The following is a 14,464-nucleotide window of genomic DNA, read 5'->3' on the forward strand; positions in this document are numbered from 1 at the left end:
TGCAACATATAAAAATACGTATATAGATATTATAGACTGGTATTTAAAACGTCTGGCTTTAAGTGAATTGAAGAACGTAAATTAAATTGTGAAATTAGAACCATAAAAATGCATGAACTCTGCATGTAAAACTGCACGTTATTGTACACATTATTCATTTCTTCATCTAATGCAAATACGGGTGAAAACACGTCAAGGCCTCGAAATGAATTTTATTTAAAGATTCAAAAATAGTATATTGTGTTACAAATCTGGGAAGTCAGCGATATTTCCGCATGTATCAAGTAAGCAGCGTGAACCGCAAAAGCGAGTGCTGTAAAATACACGAGTCGGATATCGCCAATTTCCCACGTGTGACAAACGCCGTCTTTTCCAACACCTGTGAAGGAAAGTTTGACTTGCTAAGCAAACGAATGTAATACAAGAATTCAGAAAAAGTAGATCAAGGATGATCAAGAGGTCCAGAAACCTAATCGCGGCTTCGTAAGACCTAACCTAAACGCGCCAACTTCAGGTTGAACTCAGCCCAATGACGTTATTGGCGGTGCGTAAGGTCCATGCGTAAAACTTAGCCATCGGAAATGTGCGCATGCGCCAAACCAAGCCTTAGTCCGTAAAATTGAGAATTTGAATTGAGCGCACGCGCAAGCGTCATCGTTTTACCGCATTGTTCAAGAAATGGGGCGATTTACGCACGCTCCATAGACTTTGTTTGTCTATAACTTTCCAAGCACGTGTTGAAAAGAGATTCTTTACTTTTATTTGCCTTGAACTAACACACGCTTCAATTTATACACTCTCAATTCGGGGTCTTATTATATCAATTTTTTCGAACATTAGGATAGTTTATTCGTATATTCATGTATCATTATGCACGGCAATGGGGTGTAGCTAGTTCGACTGAGTCCGGCGTAATTGTTCTCTGTGTTTATATTGCATAGAACTGCATGGTCGTGGAATATGGTTCTGCTGGATAATGGACATATCGCAATGCATCGGAGGTAACAGGAAGGCACTTGATTGAAAATATGATTGCCGGACTCAGTCTAGATCTTAAGAAGAACGGTATCACCGTTGTGTCAGTAATCTTATTGTCCACAGAGGGACGCAGCCAGGACCTCGACATAAGTAGAGTCGGCACTAGGATTATGGAAGAGCTTGTCAAGCCTCTGCATGACGTGCAAATCGACGACACGGAATTCGCTTGTCTCAAAGCCATAGTGTTCTTTGATCCGAGTGAGTATCCAGTCTTCAAAATAATAGACAGCGTTTTCAACTGGCTGCACTGAGTGTGTTTTACCCAAAATCTCTAGAATTTCGCTCTTACTATTGGTTGAAAATTGGGAAAATTCCACTCAGTGCAGCCAATTGCAAAGACCATTAGTACAATTTATCTGAAGCGATTGAGTTTGACGTCTTCCCGTTTGGAGTAAGTTGGCTCCCCTGTCTAGTGAATTACCTAGCGCATGCGCGTTTGATACATCCTTGATATCATGAGAACCCATTCCCCAGGTGTAACCGAATGATTGAAATAACAGCGCTTAAAACGCCTTTTCCACAGACGCAAAAGGGCTTAGCGAGCCGGCGAGAATCAAGCATCTCCGTTACCAGATCCAGATAAACCTCGAGGACTACATAAGCGATCGCCAGTACGACAGCCGAGGTCGTTTCGGCGAGATTCTCCTGACGTTACCGGCCCTCCAGTCGATCTCGTGGCAGATGATCGAGCAGATACAATTCGTCAGGCTGTTCGGAGTGGCGCACATCGACAGTCTCCTCCAGGAGATGCTGCTGGGCGGTGCTACGGCCGAAAACAACGGCTCGACCTCTCTGCCGATACCAAACGCCCCAGGAAGCTACGTGAGCAGCAACGAGAGTCCGAGCAGTCCGCTGACGCCCGCTCATCCTGGTCCCCTCAGTCCCCAGGACCACATGCTAGCCGCCGGAAGTCCGCCGGACATGATGCTCAGGGACCTCACACCGATGACCAACGAGGAGCACACAACAGCCGCTGGTTTCAGGATGTTCAAGCAGGAGCCGAGCCTCGAGGCTGACCCGCCGGGTTTTTGACTAGACGGTGAATTTCCCTCCATTTATCCGGAAGAGATAGCCTGCTGAAAACCCTTCTCCTCCTCATCCTCCGTTTCTGCAAGCTCATTGGATATAGTTCACGATCAACTTTAAATTCCGATGCAAGATGTAATTATCCGAAATTGGCAAAGAGACGACAGTGAGGGCTAATCGAGGGCGGGGTATCATAGGCGGGAAATCAGAAATCAGAAATTCGAAAAACGAACTCCAAAATCGTGGAGAGGTTGAAAATCAGTGAAAATTCTGTACACAATGATTCTTAGATTCTTAGTGAGTGATATCCAGTCGGAACAATGATATAATGTTAATCGATCGGTAGGGAAAGAGCAATCAATCATGGATTATTCAAAATTTAAAATTTGGAAAATACAAGGACAATTGGAATTCGATATCCAATTATCGAGATAAATCGACTCGGCCATTTTTTTCTGCCACTCTCTTTAATTGCGAGTAATACGATAAGAAGCTGCGTTTCACATGATAAGTGTTCAGTGAGAAAAACTGAGCAACAATGGTAGTCGGAAGGATGACTGATTATATAGTAAATATGCAAAACACTGCGCGTTTTTGATACCGCGTATATACGAATACACTATTGTAAAAAATATAGCCATAGATGATCAGTGCCTTGATAATTGCTCAATGTATAATTTCTATATCAAAGTAATGATATGCGGTAAACTATTATATATACAAGAAAAAAATCGTTGATAGATTTAAAAGAAGAAAGAAAAAAAAAAAATGTGGCATTATTTATATACACCTACGATAAACAAAATACCTATAAGCGTGTATATTCACGAGTATGCATGCGAGCATTAATGAAAATTTATTAATGCGGGTAAAACTTGTGATAAGATACAATATATAGATATATATATATATATATATATATCTAAACATATGCATAATGAATAATTGAAAAAATGGAAATCTTTATACGTGCGATCTTACGATTAATTACCGTTACGACATAAACTTGCGCTAGGAATTTCAAGTGATAGAAAACGAGGAAAAAACGATGCCTCAAACACTCAAATTCTAGTAACTTGACACGTAAATTACATAATGTAATAAAGTCAGTTACTCGAGTGAAAGAAAGAGAAATTGTGTGAATCGAGCTGGAAAGGATCGCCGTATGTAGCGTAAAGTACTTATGCGAATGAAGAGATTGAAAATGAACAAAAAGGTACGGTAGACTAATGATCGAATAATAACGAAAGTTTGTAAGCAATGCAACTATAATGACAATAGTTTAAGGGTATAAATTAACGATTAAGTTTGTAAGCTTGCGAGTGCCAATTTACGTTGATTACTACATATATGTATATGTGTACAATGGAGAAAATTTTATTTCTCCCAACATCAAAGTTTGCTCAAAGGCCATATTTTTTACTTTTCATCACCTTTGGCGATGTAAGAAAAGTATTGGTTATGGTCGAAAATCACTTTTACTAATTTCAACGAACCTCTACGTTGTCGAACCTCCGGAATTCGATAAACAAATTTTTAGAAAATATCGTTCTGTCCGATAAACTCGCACGATGATATCGGAAACGGGTGTATTGAAAAAATTTGAAACTTAAAGAATTCGACAGTTAAATGATGGGCATGAAAAAAATTGTCATGTCTCGTTTAATTTGAAATTCCGGTTCTACCGGAAATAAATCGGTTTTCAATGTTTTACCGTGAAATATATACTTTTTCCTGCTTATTACTTTCACTAAATGAACGATTATGTATTTTCCAATTCATACGTATGTTTTGAAAAAAATTATAAATTCTTTGCTTTGGAAATTTTTTGTCTTTTCTCCAATTCTTCTTTTAAAACTTTTTTATTTAGCTGCCAAGTTCTATCAGTTTTAGATTTATCACTCGGCTGTTTTCGAGATCATCATTCTCCTATTATATATATATAACGAAAAAAATTCTGTACCCATTTTTCATTCATTATGAAAATTAGAAGGAAAAGAACCGAAAAAAGGCAAAGACACTAAACAATCGAAGGGTTAAAATGAGTTTTCCTTTTCTTTTACTGACAAAATTTCGTCTGTATCATTCGAAACCCTTTTTTTTTTTTTTTTTTAAATTCAGTTTTAACTGTTTCTTTCTTTGTTTCCGGTACGTCGTTTGACTAATTGTCTCGAATGAAGAAAAAAATTACCACCACTTTACGTTAGGTGGATTGAACTTATAACTGCATAACTGACGAGAAGGTGTATATAATAATATATTTTATATAACACTTAGATATGTTAAAGATTTTACGATAAAATATTATAACTATTTAGGACGTATGAAGTTGGAAAAAAAAAAAAAAAAATGATGTACATTCCGAAAAATAATAGGAAAAAAACGTTTTGTAAATATTATTGTAGTTAGGTATTAAATTTTGTGTATATTATTGTACACATTATTTTGTAGTACAATCATAAATGAAAAATGCGTCAATTTACTAAAGACGACGTAATTTATGCGCAGTACGCGTTTTTTTTTTTTTTTTTTTTGAATTTTTTTTATTTTTTTACTTACGAGTAACGTGAGCCATTGCAATGCAATTTGTTATAGTAACACCGTAAATATTGGTGTATGTTATATATTGACAGGGAGATTCAATCTACAGTAATTTTGAAATTGAAATATTACTATTATTATTATTATTGTCCCAAAATCATAATTATTGCAATTAATAATTATTAAGTTCTATTACTACTGTTGACATTAATATTATTGTTGTCATTGTTATAATAATAATAATAATAATTGTTATTATTATTATTATTGTTGTTGTTGTTAGCGTTATTCAAAATCTGAAGAAAGAGGAAAAAAAAATTCCAATAAGAATTCAGCTAGTTTATTAGAATTTGATGTGGAAACTCGGCCGGACACAAAGCAATAGTAACATATTATATAGTTTTTACTCCACAATTAATATAAGATTTATGCATAAAAAATAAAACTTTCCTATATTTTCAACAAACTAGAAATAAATAATAAAAAAAAAATTAAACAAACGAAACAAAAATCACATGACACACGCCCGAATAGTAGATATAGCGTTTCTTTCTCTTCTAATTAATTTGGTTTGAATTTAATTCTGGTGTTCTTTGTACAAACAACTTGCGTGAGCTCAAAAATGTTTTTTTTTGTTTTTTTTTTTTAACTATATCTCTCCGGCGGTTATGAAATTCGGATAGAATTGCTTACAAAAATCAGAGTTTTTGTTTGTTCATTAAATCAATCAATAATTAGTGTTTATTTTCTTTCCATTCTAACCTTACGTAGTCAATGGGTTGTGAGATAAATGATGAACCTGTTGTTTGTTGCGTGATTATTGTTATTATTATTATAACTATTATTATTACAATTATTACTGTTATTATGATTTTTCTACCGTTAGCAGTTATATCATGTGACTGATTTCGTTGGAGAATAGCACGGAAGAGAATATTTACATTTGTTACCTAGTAATAGTGATAATTATTCAAACCTATCTATTCCACTTGTTTAAATAAAGGGTTATAATTGTACGATTCTAAAACAGCAAGAGTGTACCTCTAATTATTTATTTATATAAAACCAAATTTTTATCCCGTCATTCTCACCCCGAGTAATTAAGAAACAATTCATTTTCATACGAGGAGTTATCTAATGTCCAGCTTTCAATCTGATCAACGATTCAATTTTCAGAAGAATTCCATCGATTCGAGTAGCTTCCGAATCTCTACTGACGGCAGAGCAAAGTAATAAAATAAGTTAGAATATCTAAAAATTGCCTGCTATCACGTATTCTCATCCTCTAGTTCGGCTCGTTTCCGTTTCTTATGATTAGCTACCATCTCCGATGTCTCAATATTACCGCCGCCTTCTTTCAACCAAGAAATCAAGAGACACCTAGACTTTCTACCTGTTAAAAATAATTTTCTCTCCAGAATAGGAAGCTGCAATCCTACCGTCGGATCTGTTCCTGTATTTTGAGCCCAGTCCATTACTAGTCTGAACCGCGATTTGAACGTCTGAAAAGCAACGACCGCCGTAGGAATAATGAATGAAAACAAATACAAAATCTATCAAAACGTGACTATCTTAGAGAAATAATTCGAGCCCAAAGAAACAAAGCAAGAAGGTCACTTGTCCACCATTTTTCTATGAACATCTATGTGCATTTCAGTCACAGGACTTACACCAATCACAAATCTCCACTTGAGGAATCACCGAAGCTTAAAAATCTTTGTGAAATTGTTACAAACTTTCTAAATTATAAGTGCACATGTTCTATGCATAATTTGATCAGTATTGCAGGAAAAAAACTTGATCTGTTAGAAAACGCATGAACGATCATCAATAATATTTGGAACTCTAATTCAGGCATGACAGCAAAAGTTTCTCTTTGCAGTGGAGAAACTAGTTGAAAAATGTAAGTATCACCTTTTCAACTACAGATTTTTAGTAAACTTTTATCATAATTATTTGTGTTGTCTCCGTACGTTGCTGTGAGAGGCAGAATTAAGAAATTCAAAAGAATTACCTGCAATAGTAGATCCTGAATACTCTTGCAATCATTATTCTCGTACTGAGCGAGGTGAATTCCGAACTCATAGAAATAGCAACTCCACTTGTTAAGAGCCACCGCGCATGCGTCTGCAGTTAGAATTTCGCTGTGGTGTAATAGAATTGGTTTTGTCAGTTGTTATATCTACTGACAACCGCTCGCGACTATTTTTAAATAATTCCAACACCTTTACACACTTACCGATATGCCTCCGTGTATATTCTAGGGACTTCCATACTGACGAATGGATGCGTCCTGGAACTCATGGGGTACGCAAGCCAGTGAGGGAGGTCCAATTTTGTTCCTGGTTGCAGATCTGGCGACTCCGAAGACACGTCCAAGTAGCCTGTGTTCGAATCACGGTCATCATTAATAAGGAAATAAAGCGTACGAAATTCAGTTTGCTGCAGTTCTTCAGCACTTCACACAATACACTGAGATCAATCAATACAAAAAACAGTGTTTCAGACTGTAATTCGAAAAACAAACGTCACTGCAAGACCGGTTCCGATGATTTTCTTCACAGGTTATATCGTGAAAGAGTAAAAAAATTTATAGAAATTAATTATAGAACATGTTGTTAACAAGAATCCAAAACTCATTGAACACCTAAATCTAATTCATCAACACCGATTCAACATCAGAATATCAATGCGACGTATAAAATCAGCGACGTATTGTATTAGGTTATGTTAGGTTAGGTTTTCGTTGATAAACTCACCGAGACCTGGCAGTTTGACTTCGATCTTGCATGAAACTCGTTCTTGACTGGAGAGAATATCGTCGATCGAGAAGTAATTTGGCATGTAACTATGACACAAAGACATTTTGCACAATATTCCTCGCCGTTCCGGTGCGTACGTTACCTCATTTTGACTTAACGCCAGACGCTGCCAAACAAGGAATAACCAGACTTACCAGACGCCGACGCTCATGTGCAAAATAAGCCGTCTAATCTTGTAAGGGTGCGTTCCGATATTAACTGCCAGTGCTGTCAACAATCTTTTATCTCTGTTGCTCCATCAAGTTCTTGATTAGCTCTGCCTCTGTTCTAGGGAATTTTAGCTTTGTCAGGTAATTTCGGAACGCACTCTAAGCAGTGAAGTGAGCAGCGCAGTAACCACTCACCGCCATTGCATTCAATCGGCCAGTGTCGCCAACGTTTGAAATGACAACGAGCGCTACCAGCCTACTTTACAACGTATTTGAACGTATTCATTTTCCGCGCGAATATTCAAACGACCTGACGGCGGAAATTCTCAATCGAGATTTGTGCGAACGTTGATTAAAAAATACAAAGGCGGGTGCCGCTGACAAGTTTTTGTGAGCAACTTTCGATGGGTATTTTCTATACGGAACTGCGTATCGCGGTCAGTAATGGATAAAAATTTTATGTACCTGGAAGAGTTTACTACGTGTATGGAATAATTTAATTTGGTATAATTATATGTATAATAATTATTCCACGTATAATTATTTTACATAAAATTATCAAAATTTCTGTTGACACACGAAAGTCCATAAAAGTAACTACTTTTATATTCTTGAGTCAAGTTGTTGATCAGTCTGTCACATGGGCGATCTTTATGTGCTAATCGTAAGCTAACTTATCGAAGCTGTCGATTTTAGACCCTTTGTTATTAAATTTTATTAATACCAACAGCTGGAAATTTTTCTTCCGTTAAATTCATCCCAAGAAACGGCTAATGTAAGATTAGTCGACAAACAAAATTAAGATTATATGATAATTACGACCTATAAATTATGTATAATTGAGCGATATTTTTAATATTAGTTTATTTCGACATTTTAAGATGTATGGACAATTATTACATAATAATTATATATATATATAATGAGACATACTTTACTTTATGTCGGTTGGTTTGCGTGTATATAATTATGTATTCCAATTATATGTATCGTGTGTCTCTCCTCGTTACATTTTCTTTTTAGACATTTCGAATCTTACACAACACCCTTTCATAAAATTATAATTATATATATATATTTATATATTTATATAGTCATTAAACTATGATAATGAATTATGAAATATGTGTTCAGGGTAGGTTATTAATCGCAAATTAATAATAATTATTCATTTTTTTTCTTCTTCCTCTTCCTCTTCTTCTTCGTCGTGTTATCGTTATCAATATTATAATCAGTATATTAATGATTAATTATATTATGTATAATTACGATGTAACACTATAATTAAAGTTTGTTGTGATTTTTTTTTTTTGAGATTTTTTCCATCTTTTTTTCTGTATTTATCTTTATTTAATTTTATTTACTGTATTATCATTAATATTATTATCATTATTATTATTATTATTATTATTATTATTATTATTATTATCATTATTATCATTATTAATATTATTATATATCTCATCCGAAATAAGTGAAAGTACGTTATACAATTACTGCTGCACGCATATATAATAATATAATATATATATGTATGTTCGCAACTCGACAATATTAATCCGCATAAATTTTTCTCTCTTGTTTCATTCATTTAATTATTTATTTGGTTTTTAATAATTTTCGTCCCCTTCTTCTTTTTCTTTTTCTATTTTTTTTTTTTTTTCTTTTGTTCTCATGTTTGTTTGTTTGTGTATGACGCGTTAATTAGAAATACGCAGGAATATTCAATGACATAATTAGTAATCATGTAAGAGTACGTAAGACATTGTCGATGACCGTATCTCAAAAGATGGTAAAACTTTTCAACCTTCTGTACACCTGCAAGATATTTTCTGGTGAGCATTGATAGAGGAATCCAAACGTACGTGTATACTTATAGGTACGATACCAGAAGAACAGTATTCTTGTGACGTAATTAACTTATTCTTGGTACATACGGTTCCTATATGTGTGTCTATTATATCTATACATGTACATATATATATATATATATATATATATATATATATATATATATATATATATATATATATATATTCATAATATATGATACATGACACATTAATACCAAATGCTTGCCAGAAAATGCCTGTATTATATGTATTCTAGTCTAAAACTATCCGTACAATTATATTATTCTTAATAATATTATTAATATTGTTATTGTTATTTGAAAAACGGTCGTTTTTGCCCATCGGCTTCAATACACACCGTGTATATAATCAATACATAAATACGGTATCAAGATCGATCTTCAATTTTGCCATCTTCTTGTGCACAAGATACAGATTAACGCAGGGAAGGCCAAACATTTACGGATGAGTTACAATTGGAACCTCACGTAATGCAGATGCACGAGGATTGCTTTACATTATTTATAATTTTGCAATCCTTTGTGAAAATTATTCTGCATGGAAATGAATCAAGACTTGCAATACTCAGAGCCAAAAGAGCCACATCAGGTTTGGCCGGGCCTGCGGCAATGTCTTATTTCTCCTCTTTAATCACTATTACAAAACCTTCGGTTGTGTGTTTTTTATATTTCTATTTTTAACTTTCCTTCTATGTATTTCATATCTTTGTTCTATATAATTCTATGCAATATGTATTAATAAGGAAACCCTGACCTCAGCAGCTGCACTAGCAGGTCCTCCATTTCTCACGCTACGTTTTTTTCTTCGTCAACTTTTTTTTTTTTTTTTTTAAATCGTTTTTAAAATTTTTTTGTTGCTTTTTTGGTTCTTTTTTTCAATGAATACAGAGTAACTATAATTATATATATATATACATATATATTATATATATATATATATATATATATATAATATAGAGGTAAGGAAGCGCGGTTGGTGATAACACTTCCTAACTCTCTCGGCTAAGTCGATACACGTCATGTATTTTTAAATATGCAAATGGCGTTGGGTATGCATGTATGTATATCGCTTCCTGGCGCATTGTTACAAACAATTTACTAACGACGACGGGGAAATTGTAAATAATAATTAAAATGAAATAAAGAAAAAAAAAAAAAAAAAATTATCGACATTAATAATAATTAATAGTATTAATGTAAAATAGCGAGAAAAGTAAAAGAATCGTTACATTTTGTTTTAAAACGGAACGTTTCCTGCATACCAGTGTATTGTTCAACTATGTATGTGACTAGAAACACGATGTACTAATATGAAATATAACGTATGACTTAGTCGTATGATAATAATAAGAAATATTATTGTTCAAATATATTACTTACAATTATACATAATCGCTATACAGAGATTTAAGGATCATAGTGTTAATTTTATTTGATTTTACAATAATATGGCAACGACGAAAGTATAGAGTAGAGAAAAAAAAAATTATAATAATAATAATAATAATAATAAAACTTAGTAAAAAAATAAAAACGAACAAACAATAATTAAAATAATGATAATATTAACAATAATAAAATTGAAAAATGTAGACTCGAAATATACCTTACATTAGATGTATGACATGTGCGAATTTATACGACGAAAAATAAAAATTTTTTACACGCTTTCGTTTTGTTTATACGATTATCATCTCTTTATAGATATTAAAAATACGTTGGAGCCAGATATTGAACAAGCATTTGTTAAAAGAGAAAAATTATTCAGTCCTGACTGAAAAAATAATATATATAGATATATATAACGATTTTCGAGAAGAAAGATATTTCTTGATCACCTATAAATTATAGGGGTTGCAAGTTTTGAAAGATACGGTGAATAATTTGTAGCATCGGATAAATTGTATTGCATATTTCGTCAATGTTCACTCAGTGAGACTTTTAATTCGTACCTACGGACGATATTATACGTGTATTTCGATTATTATATCTGGTGAACAATTTTTCTTTTTCCCCTCCCTCGTAATCGATACATTTCGACACTATTTTTTGCGACATATTTATTTATTCCATGCCTCTATCTTGGCTATTTTTTCCTCAGCGATTATAATTCCTCTTCGGTTTTTCTTGCGAATATAATATTTGTTATTAGTGTTCGTTTCAGAGATTCGTAATATTTTTAACGACCGTCTAATTATCTCATTCAACTGGCTGTCTTTAATTTTCTATCATCTTTTGGTTGTTCTTATTTTTCGTTTCAAACATGCCTTGTGTGTATACAGCGGTGGGATTGTGGGAAATAAATTTTTCTACGTGCAATAAACACTAATTTTTAGGTATACATATAATATGTAATAAATTATGGCAAGGAATGTAGCAATGGCACTATTAATAATATGCTAAGTATGGCGAAGAGACTCGTTGCGGTAAATTGTTTTTTTTTCTTCTTTTCTTTTCTTTTTTTTTTTTGCATAAGCTAATTTTTGAAAAATAAATCAAGTCGTGAGTTTGCGTAAGCTGTGCGTATTTGTTTGTTTTTTTTTTTTTGTTTTTTTTATTTTTGGGTGACTTGCGATTTTTTTTTTCATCCTTATCGATAGGGATCGTCAAACTATCTTTTGTAATTTTTTTCTTCTTCAACTTGTGATTTTTCATCAACTTATTTTGAGACGTGTTTTTTTTTTTTATTTTCTACCATTATCATCAGTTCCGATTCTTCCAAACTTTTTCACTCATTTCACGATCAATAGTTTATAATAATCGACACGCTATTCTTCAAAGGTTGCATTCCTTTCTTCACTCTCATTTTTCTGTCTTTCACATGACAAACTTTTCATTCTATTTTTCTCTCGTTGTCTCATCCTTTCTTTTCAAAATTTTATTTGGATAAGCAAATTATAGAAAAAAAACCTACTACGAGTCATTATTAGACCGACGATTTCCACGTGACAATAATCTTTGGCAGCTACAAACGATAATCAATGACTTTCCTTAAATGATGGTACAAAAAATAAAAGGAAAATAATAAAAAAAAAAAGAAATTTTAATACACATCGATTACTGTGACAATTATTTTTTATACCTGTAAATCCCAGTGATTCGTTCAGTTATTTTCATTTCGTCTATTCGTATTAGTTTTTGTTTTCCTGTTTTTCAAATTTAAACGTTCATTCGATCTAATACTTTAGCAGACAATTATAAAATCATCGTTAACGTTCATTGGCTAGCACGCTTTCCTAATATATTATATGTATATTATATATAATTGTGTATACATATTTCGAATATACCGCAAGTATACAATTCACACAAATATTTAATCGATTATTTATCATTTCCATTAATATGTGTAATTACATAATTATTGTTAATCATACTCGTAATAATACGATAACGCAATAATAATGGGTATAGATATAATCATTACGATTCTTACACACACACTTTTTCCTCAATTTTTCCTTATTATTTTTTTTCTCAAATCGTTTTCCCCACTTCTTTTCCCTTTTCTCTATATAATAACATATTATACGTAACACACATATTATTTTTCACCCTCGCTCATCCTTCTCCCCATTCATCACTCATCATTTATTATCCTCTTGTTGCCACACCCCAACATCAGTTATCTATAACTTATCATTCAAAACAGAATTTTCATTGCAGATCATTAAATGTAGTAAATATTATTATTTTTTCAAATCTGTTTCCTATCAACGTTTGAATAACTACGTTGCTGAATTAAGTAGATCCGTGTTTAGTTAGCATATTATTATTATTATTATTATTATTATTACTTCAGTAGCTATCGATAAACTAAGGAGATGCATCATGAATCGTAACGCTGGTGCAAAGTTCAAAATTCAAACAATATTAATTTAGTCACATGTAGCAATCCACAATCAACAATCCGCTGTTCTCTCCCTTTGTCGCACAGAAGCACACAGAAAAACATTCTCACCAGCTTTCGCCATGCAGCCTTACGTATTTTATAATAATAATAATAACAACAACAATAATTTTTCAATTTAGTTAGCTTTGCTATTACAACAGACATCACGTTTAACTAAAATTATTACCCCCATGCTCGTTGGCACGTAATTGTATTTGGTACGTTTTTCTCTTTTGTTCTCCTTCCTCTATGTGTTTCAGTTTTTTTTTTCTTTTCTTTTTTTTTCCATCATTTTCTTCTATACTTTTTATAATTATAAGATTGGATTATTGTTCTCGTCGTTTGTACAAACACTTTTCACCCCTGTGCAGTAATTTCAATTACATATATCTAGCTCTCGGGCAGCTCCTCGTCTTTTATATCTTCCTCATCCTCGATGCAATTCGAATCATTCTTTCAATCTGTGTGCCCACATGTACTTTCTCCAATTTTTTTCTAACACGTTCTTTTTAATCCTTTAACTTTCAAGTGAATGTGTACTTGGACATTCTCACTGGTGTTTTTTGTTAATTTAATTTTTTCACCTCATTATCCTCTTCATATTTCTCGTTTTCCTCCGGTGAGTACAGAATATTTGTAAAGATCAGTGTCGTTTTGATAAAAATCTGTTGCAGCATTTGTCAATAAGCTTATACGCCTCGAGTAGCTGTATGATAATTAAATAGCCTCGTTTGCATTTATAAGATACGTGTACAACGTCGTGCGATGTTGAAGGAATAATCAATCTCGGTTTTTGTGTATCCATATCTTGGTATTCTGCTATTTTTCTATTCTTCTGTTTTTTACTCCAAGTTTTATTATCATTATGATTATTGTTTTGTTCGTTTGTCATAATTAAACCTCGTTCGAATTACTACTCGAGTGTTCCTACAATAATTTATTCCTTCTTGAACGATCATGGTTATTTAATTTTTCTTCTTGTTTTTTTTTTCTTTCTTTATCTTTCATGCTCTCACTTTATTTGTATTATAGTAAAATATAATAGATATGAAAATATGAGTGTTTAGGAGTACTTAAGGAGCGAAAAATATTCGTGCATTTTTAATTAAAATTTATCTTTTCA

The 14,464-nt window shown here is 32.8% G+C and overlaps 2 protein-coding genes across 7 annotated transcripts in view; one reads left to right on the plus strand and one right to left on the minus strand.

The window, feature by feature from the left end:
* The window catches only part of LOC124414733 (hepatocyte nuclear factor 4-gamma-like), a 41,128-nt gene extending 38,026 nt beyond the window's left edge, over positions 1-3,102 (plus strand). For 5 of the 6 annotated variants that reach the window (XM_046895784.1, XM_046895775.1, XM_046895810.1 and 2 more), the window contains 2 exons: positions 1,084-1,236; positions 1,562-3,102. In XM_046895784.1, coding sequence (XP_046751740.1) covers positions 1,084-1,236; positions 1,562-2,070 — 662 coding nt within the window. In that variant the 3' untranslated portion in view covers positions 2,071-3,102. The remainder of the gene's footprint in view (positions 1-1,083; positions 1,237-1,561) is intronic. The other variant, XM_046895793.1, reaches the window with a different exon arrangement.
* Positions 3,103-4,895: 1,793 nt separating this feature from the next.
* On the minus strand, positions 4,896-7,530 carry LOC124415093 (DNA replication complex GINS protein PSF3). The gene is made up of 4 exons (XM_046896397.1): positions 7,365-7,530; positions 6,845-6,989; positions 6,620-6,749; positions 4,896-6,107 (listed from the first exon to the last, which is right to left on the minus strand). Exons 1-4 carry the CDS (start codon positions 7,468-7,470, stop codon positions 5,874-5,876), a joined length of 615 nt encoding a protein of 204 aa, XP_046752353.1. The 5' UTR covers positions 7,471-7,530; the 3' UTR covers positions 4,896-5,873.
* Between the last annotated feature and the right edge of the window lie 6,934 nt (positions 7,531-14,464).

This window comes from Diprion similis, chromosome 2 (genome assembly GCF_021155765.1).
Source record: "Diprion similis isolate iyDipSimi1 chromosome 2, iyDipSimi1.1, whole genome shotgun sequence".
In the NCBI taxonomy this organism is placed as follows: domain Eukaryota; kingdom Metazoa; phylum Arthropoda; class Insecta; order Hymenoptera; family Diprionidae; genus Diprion; species Diprion similis.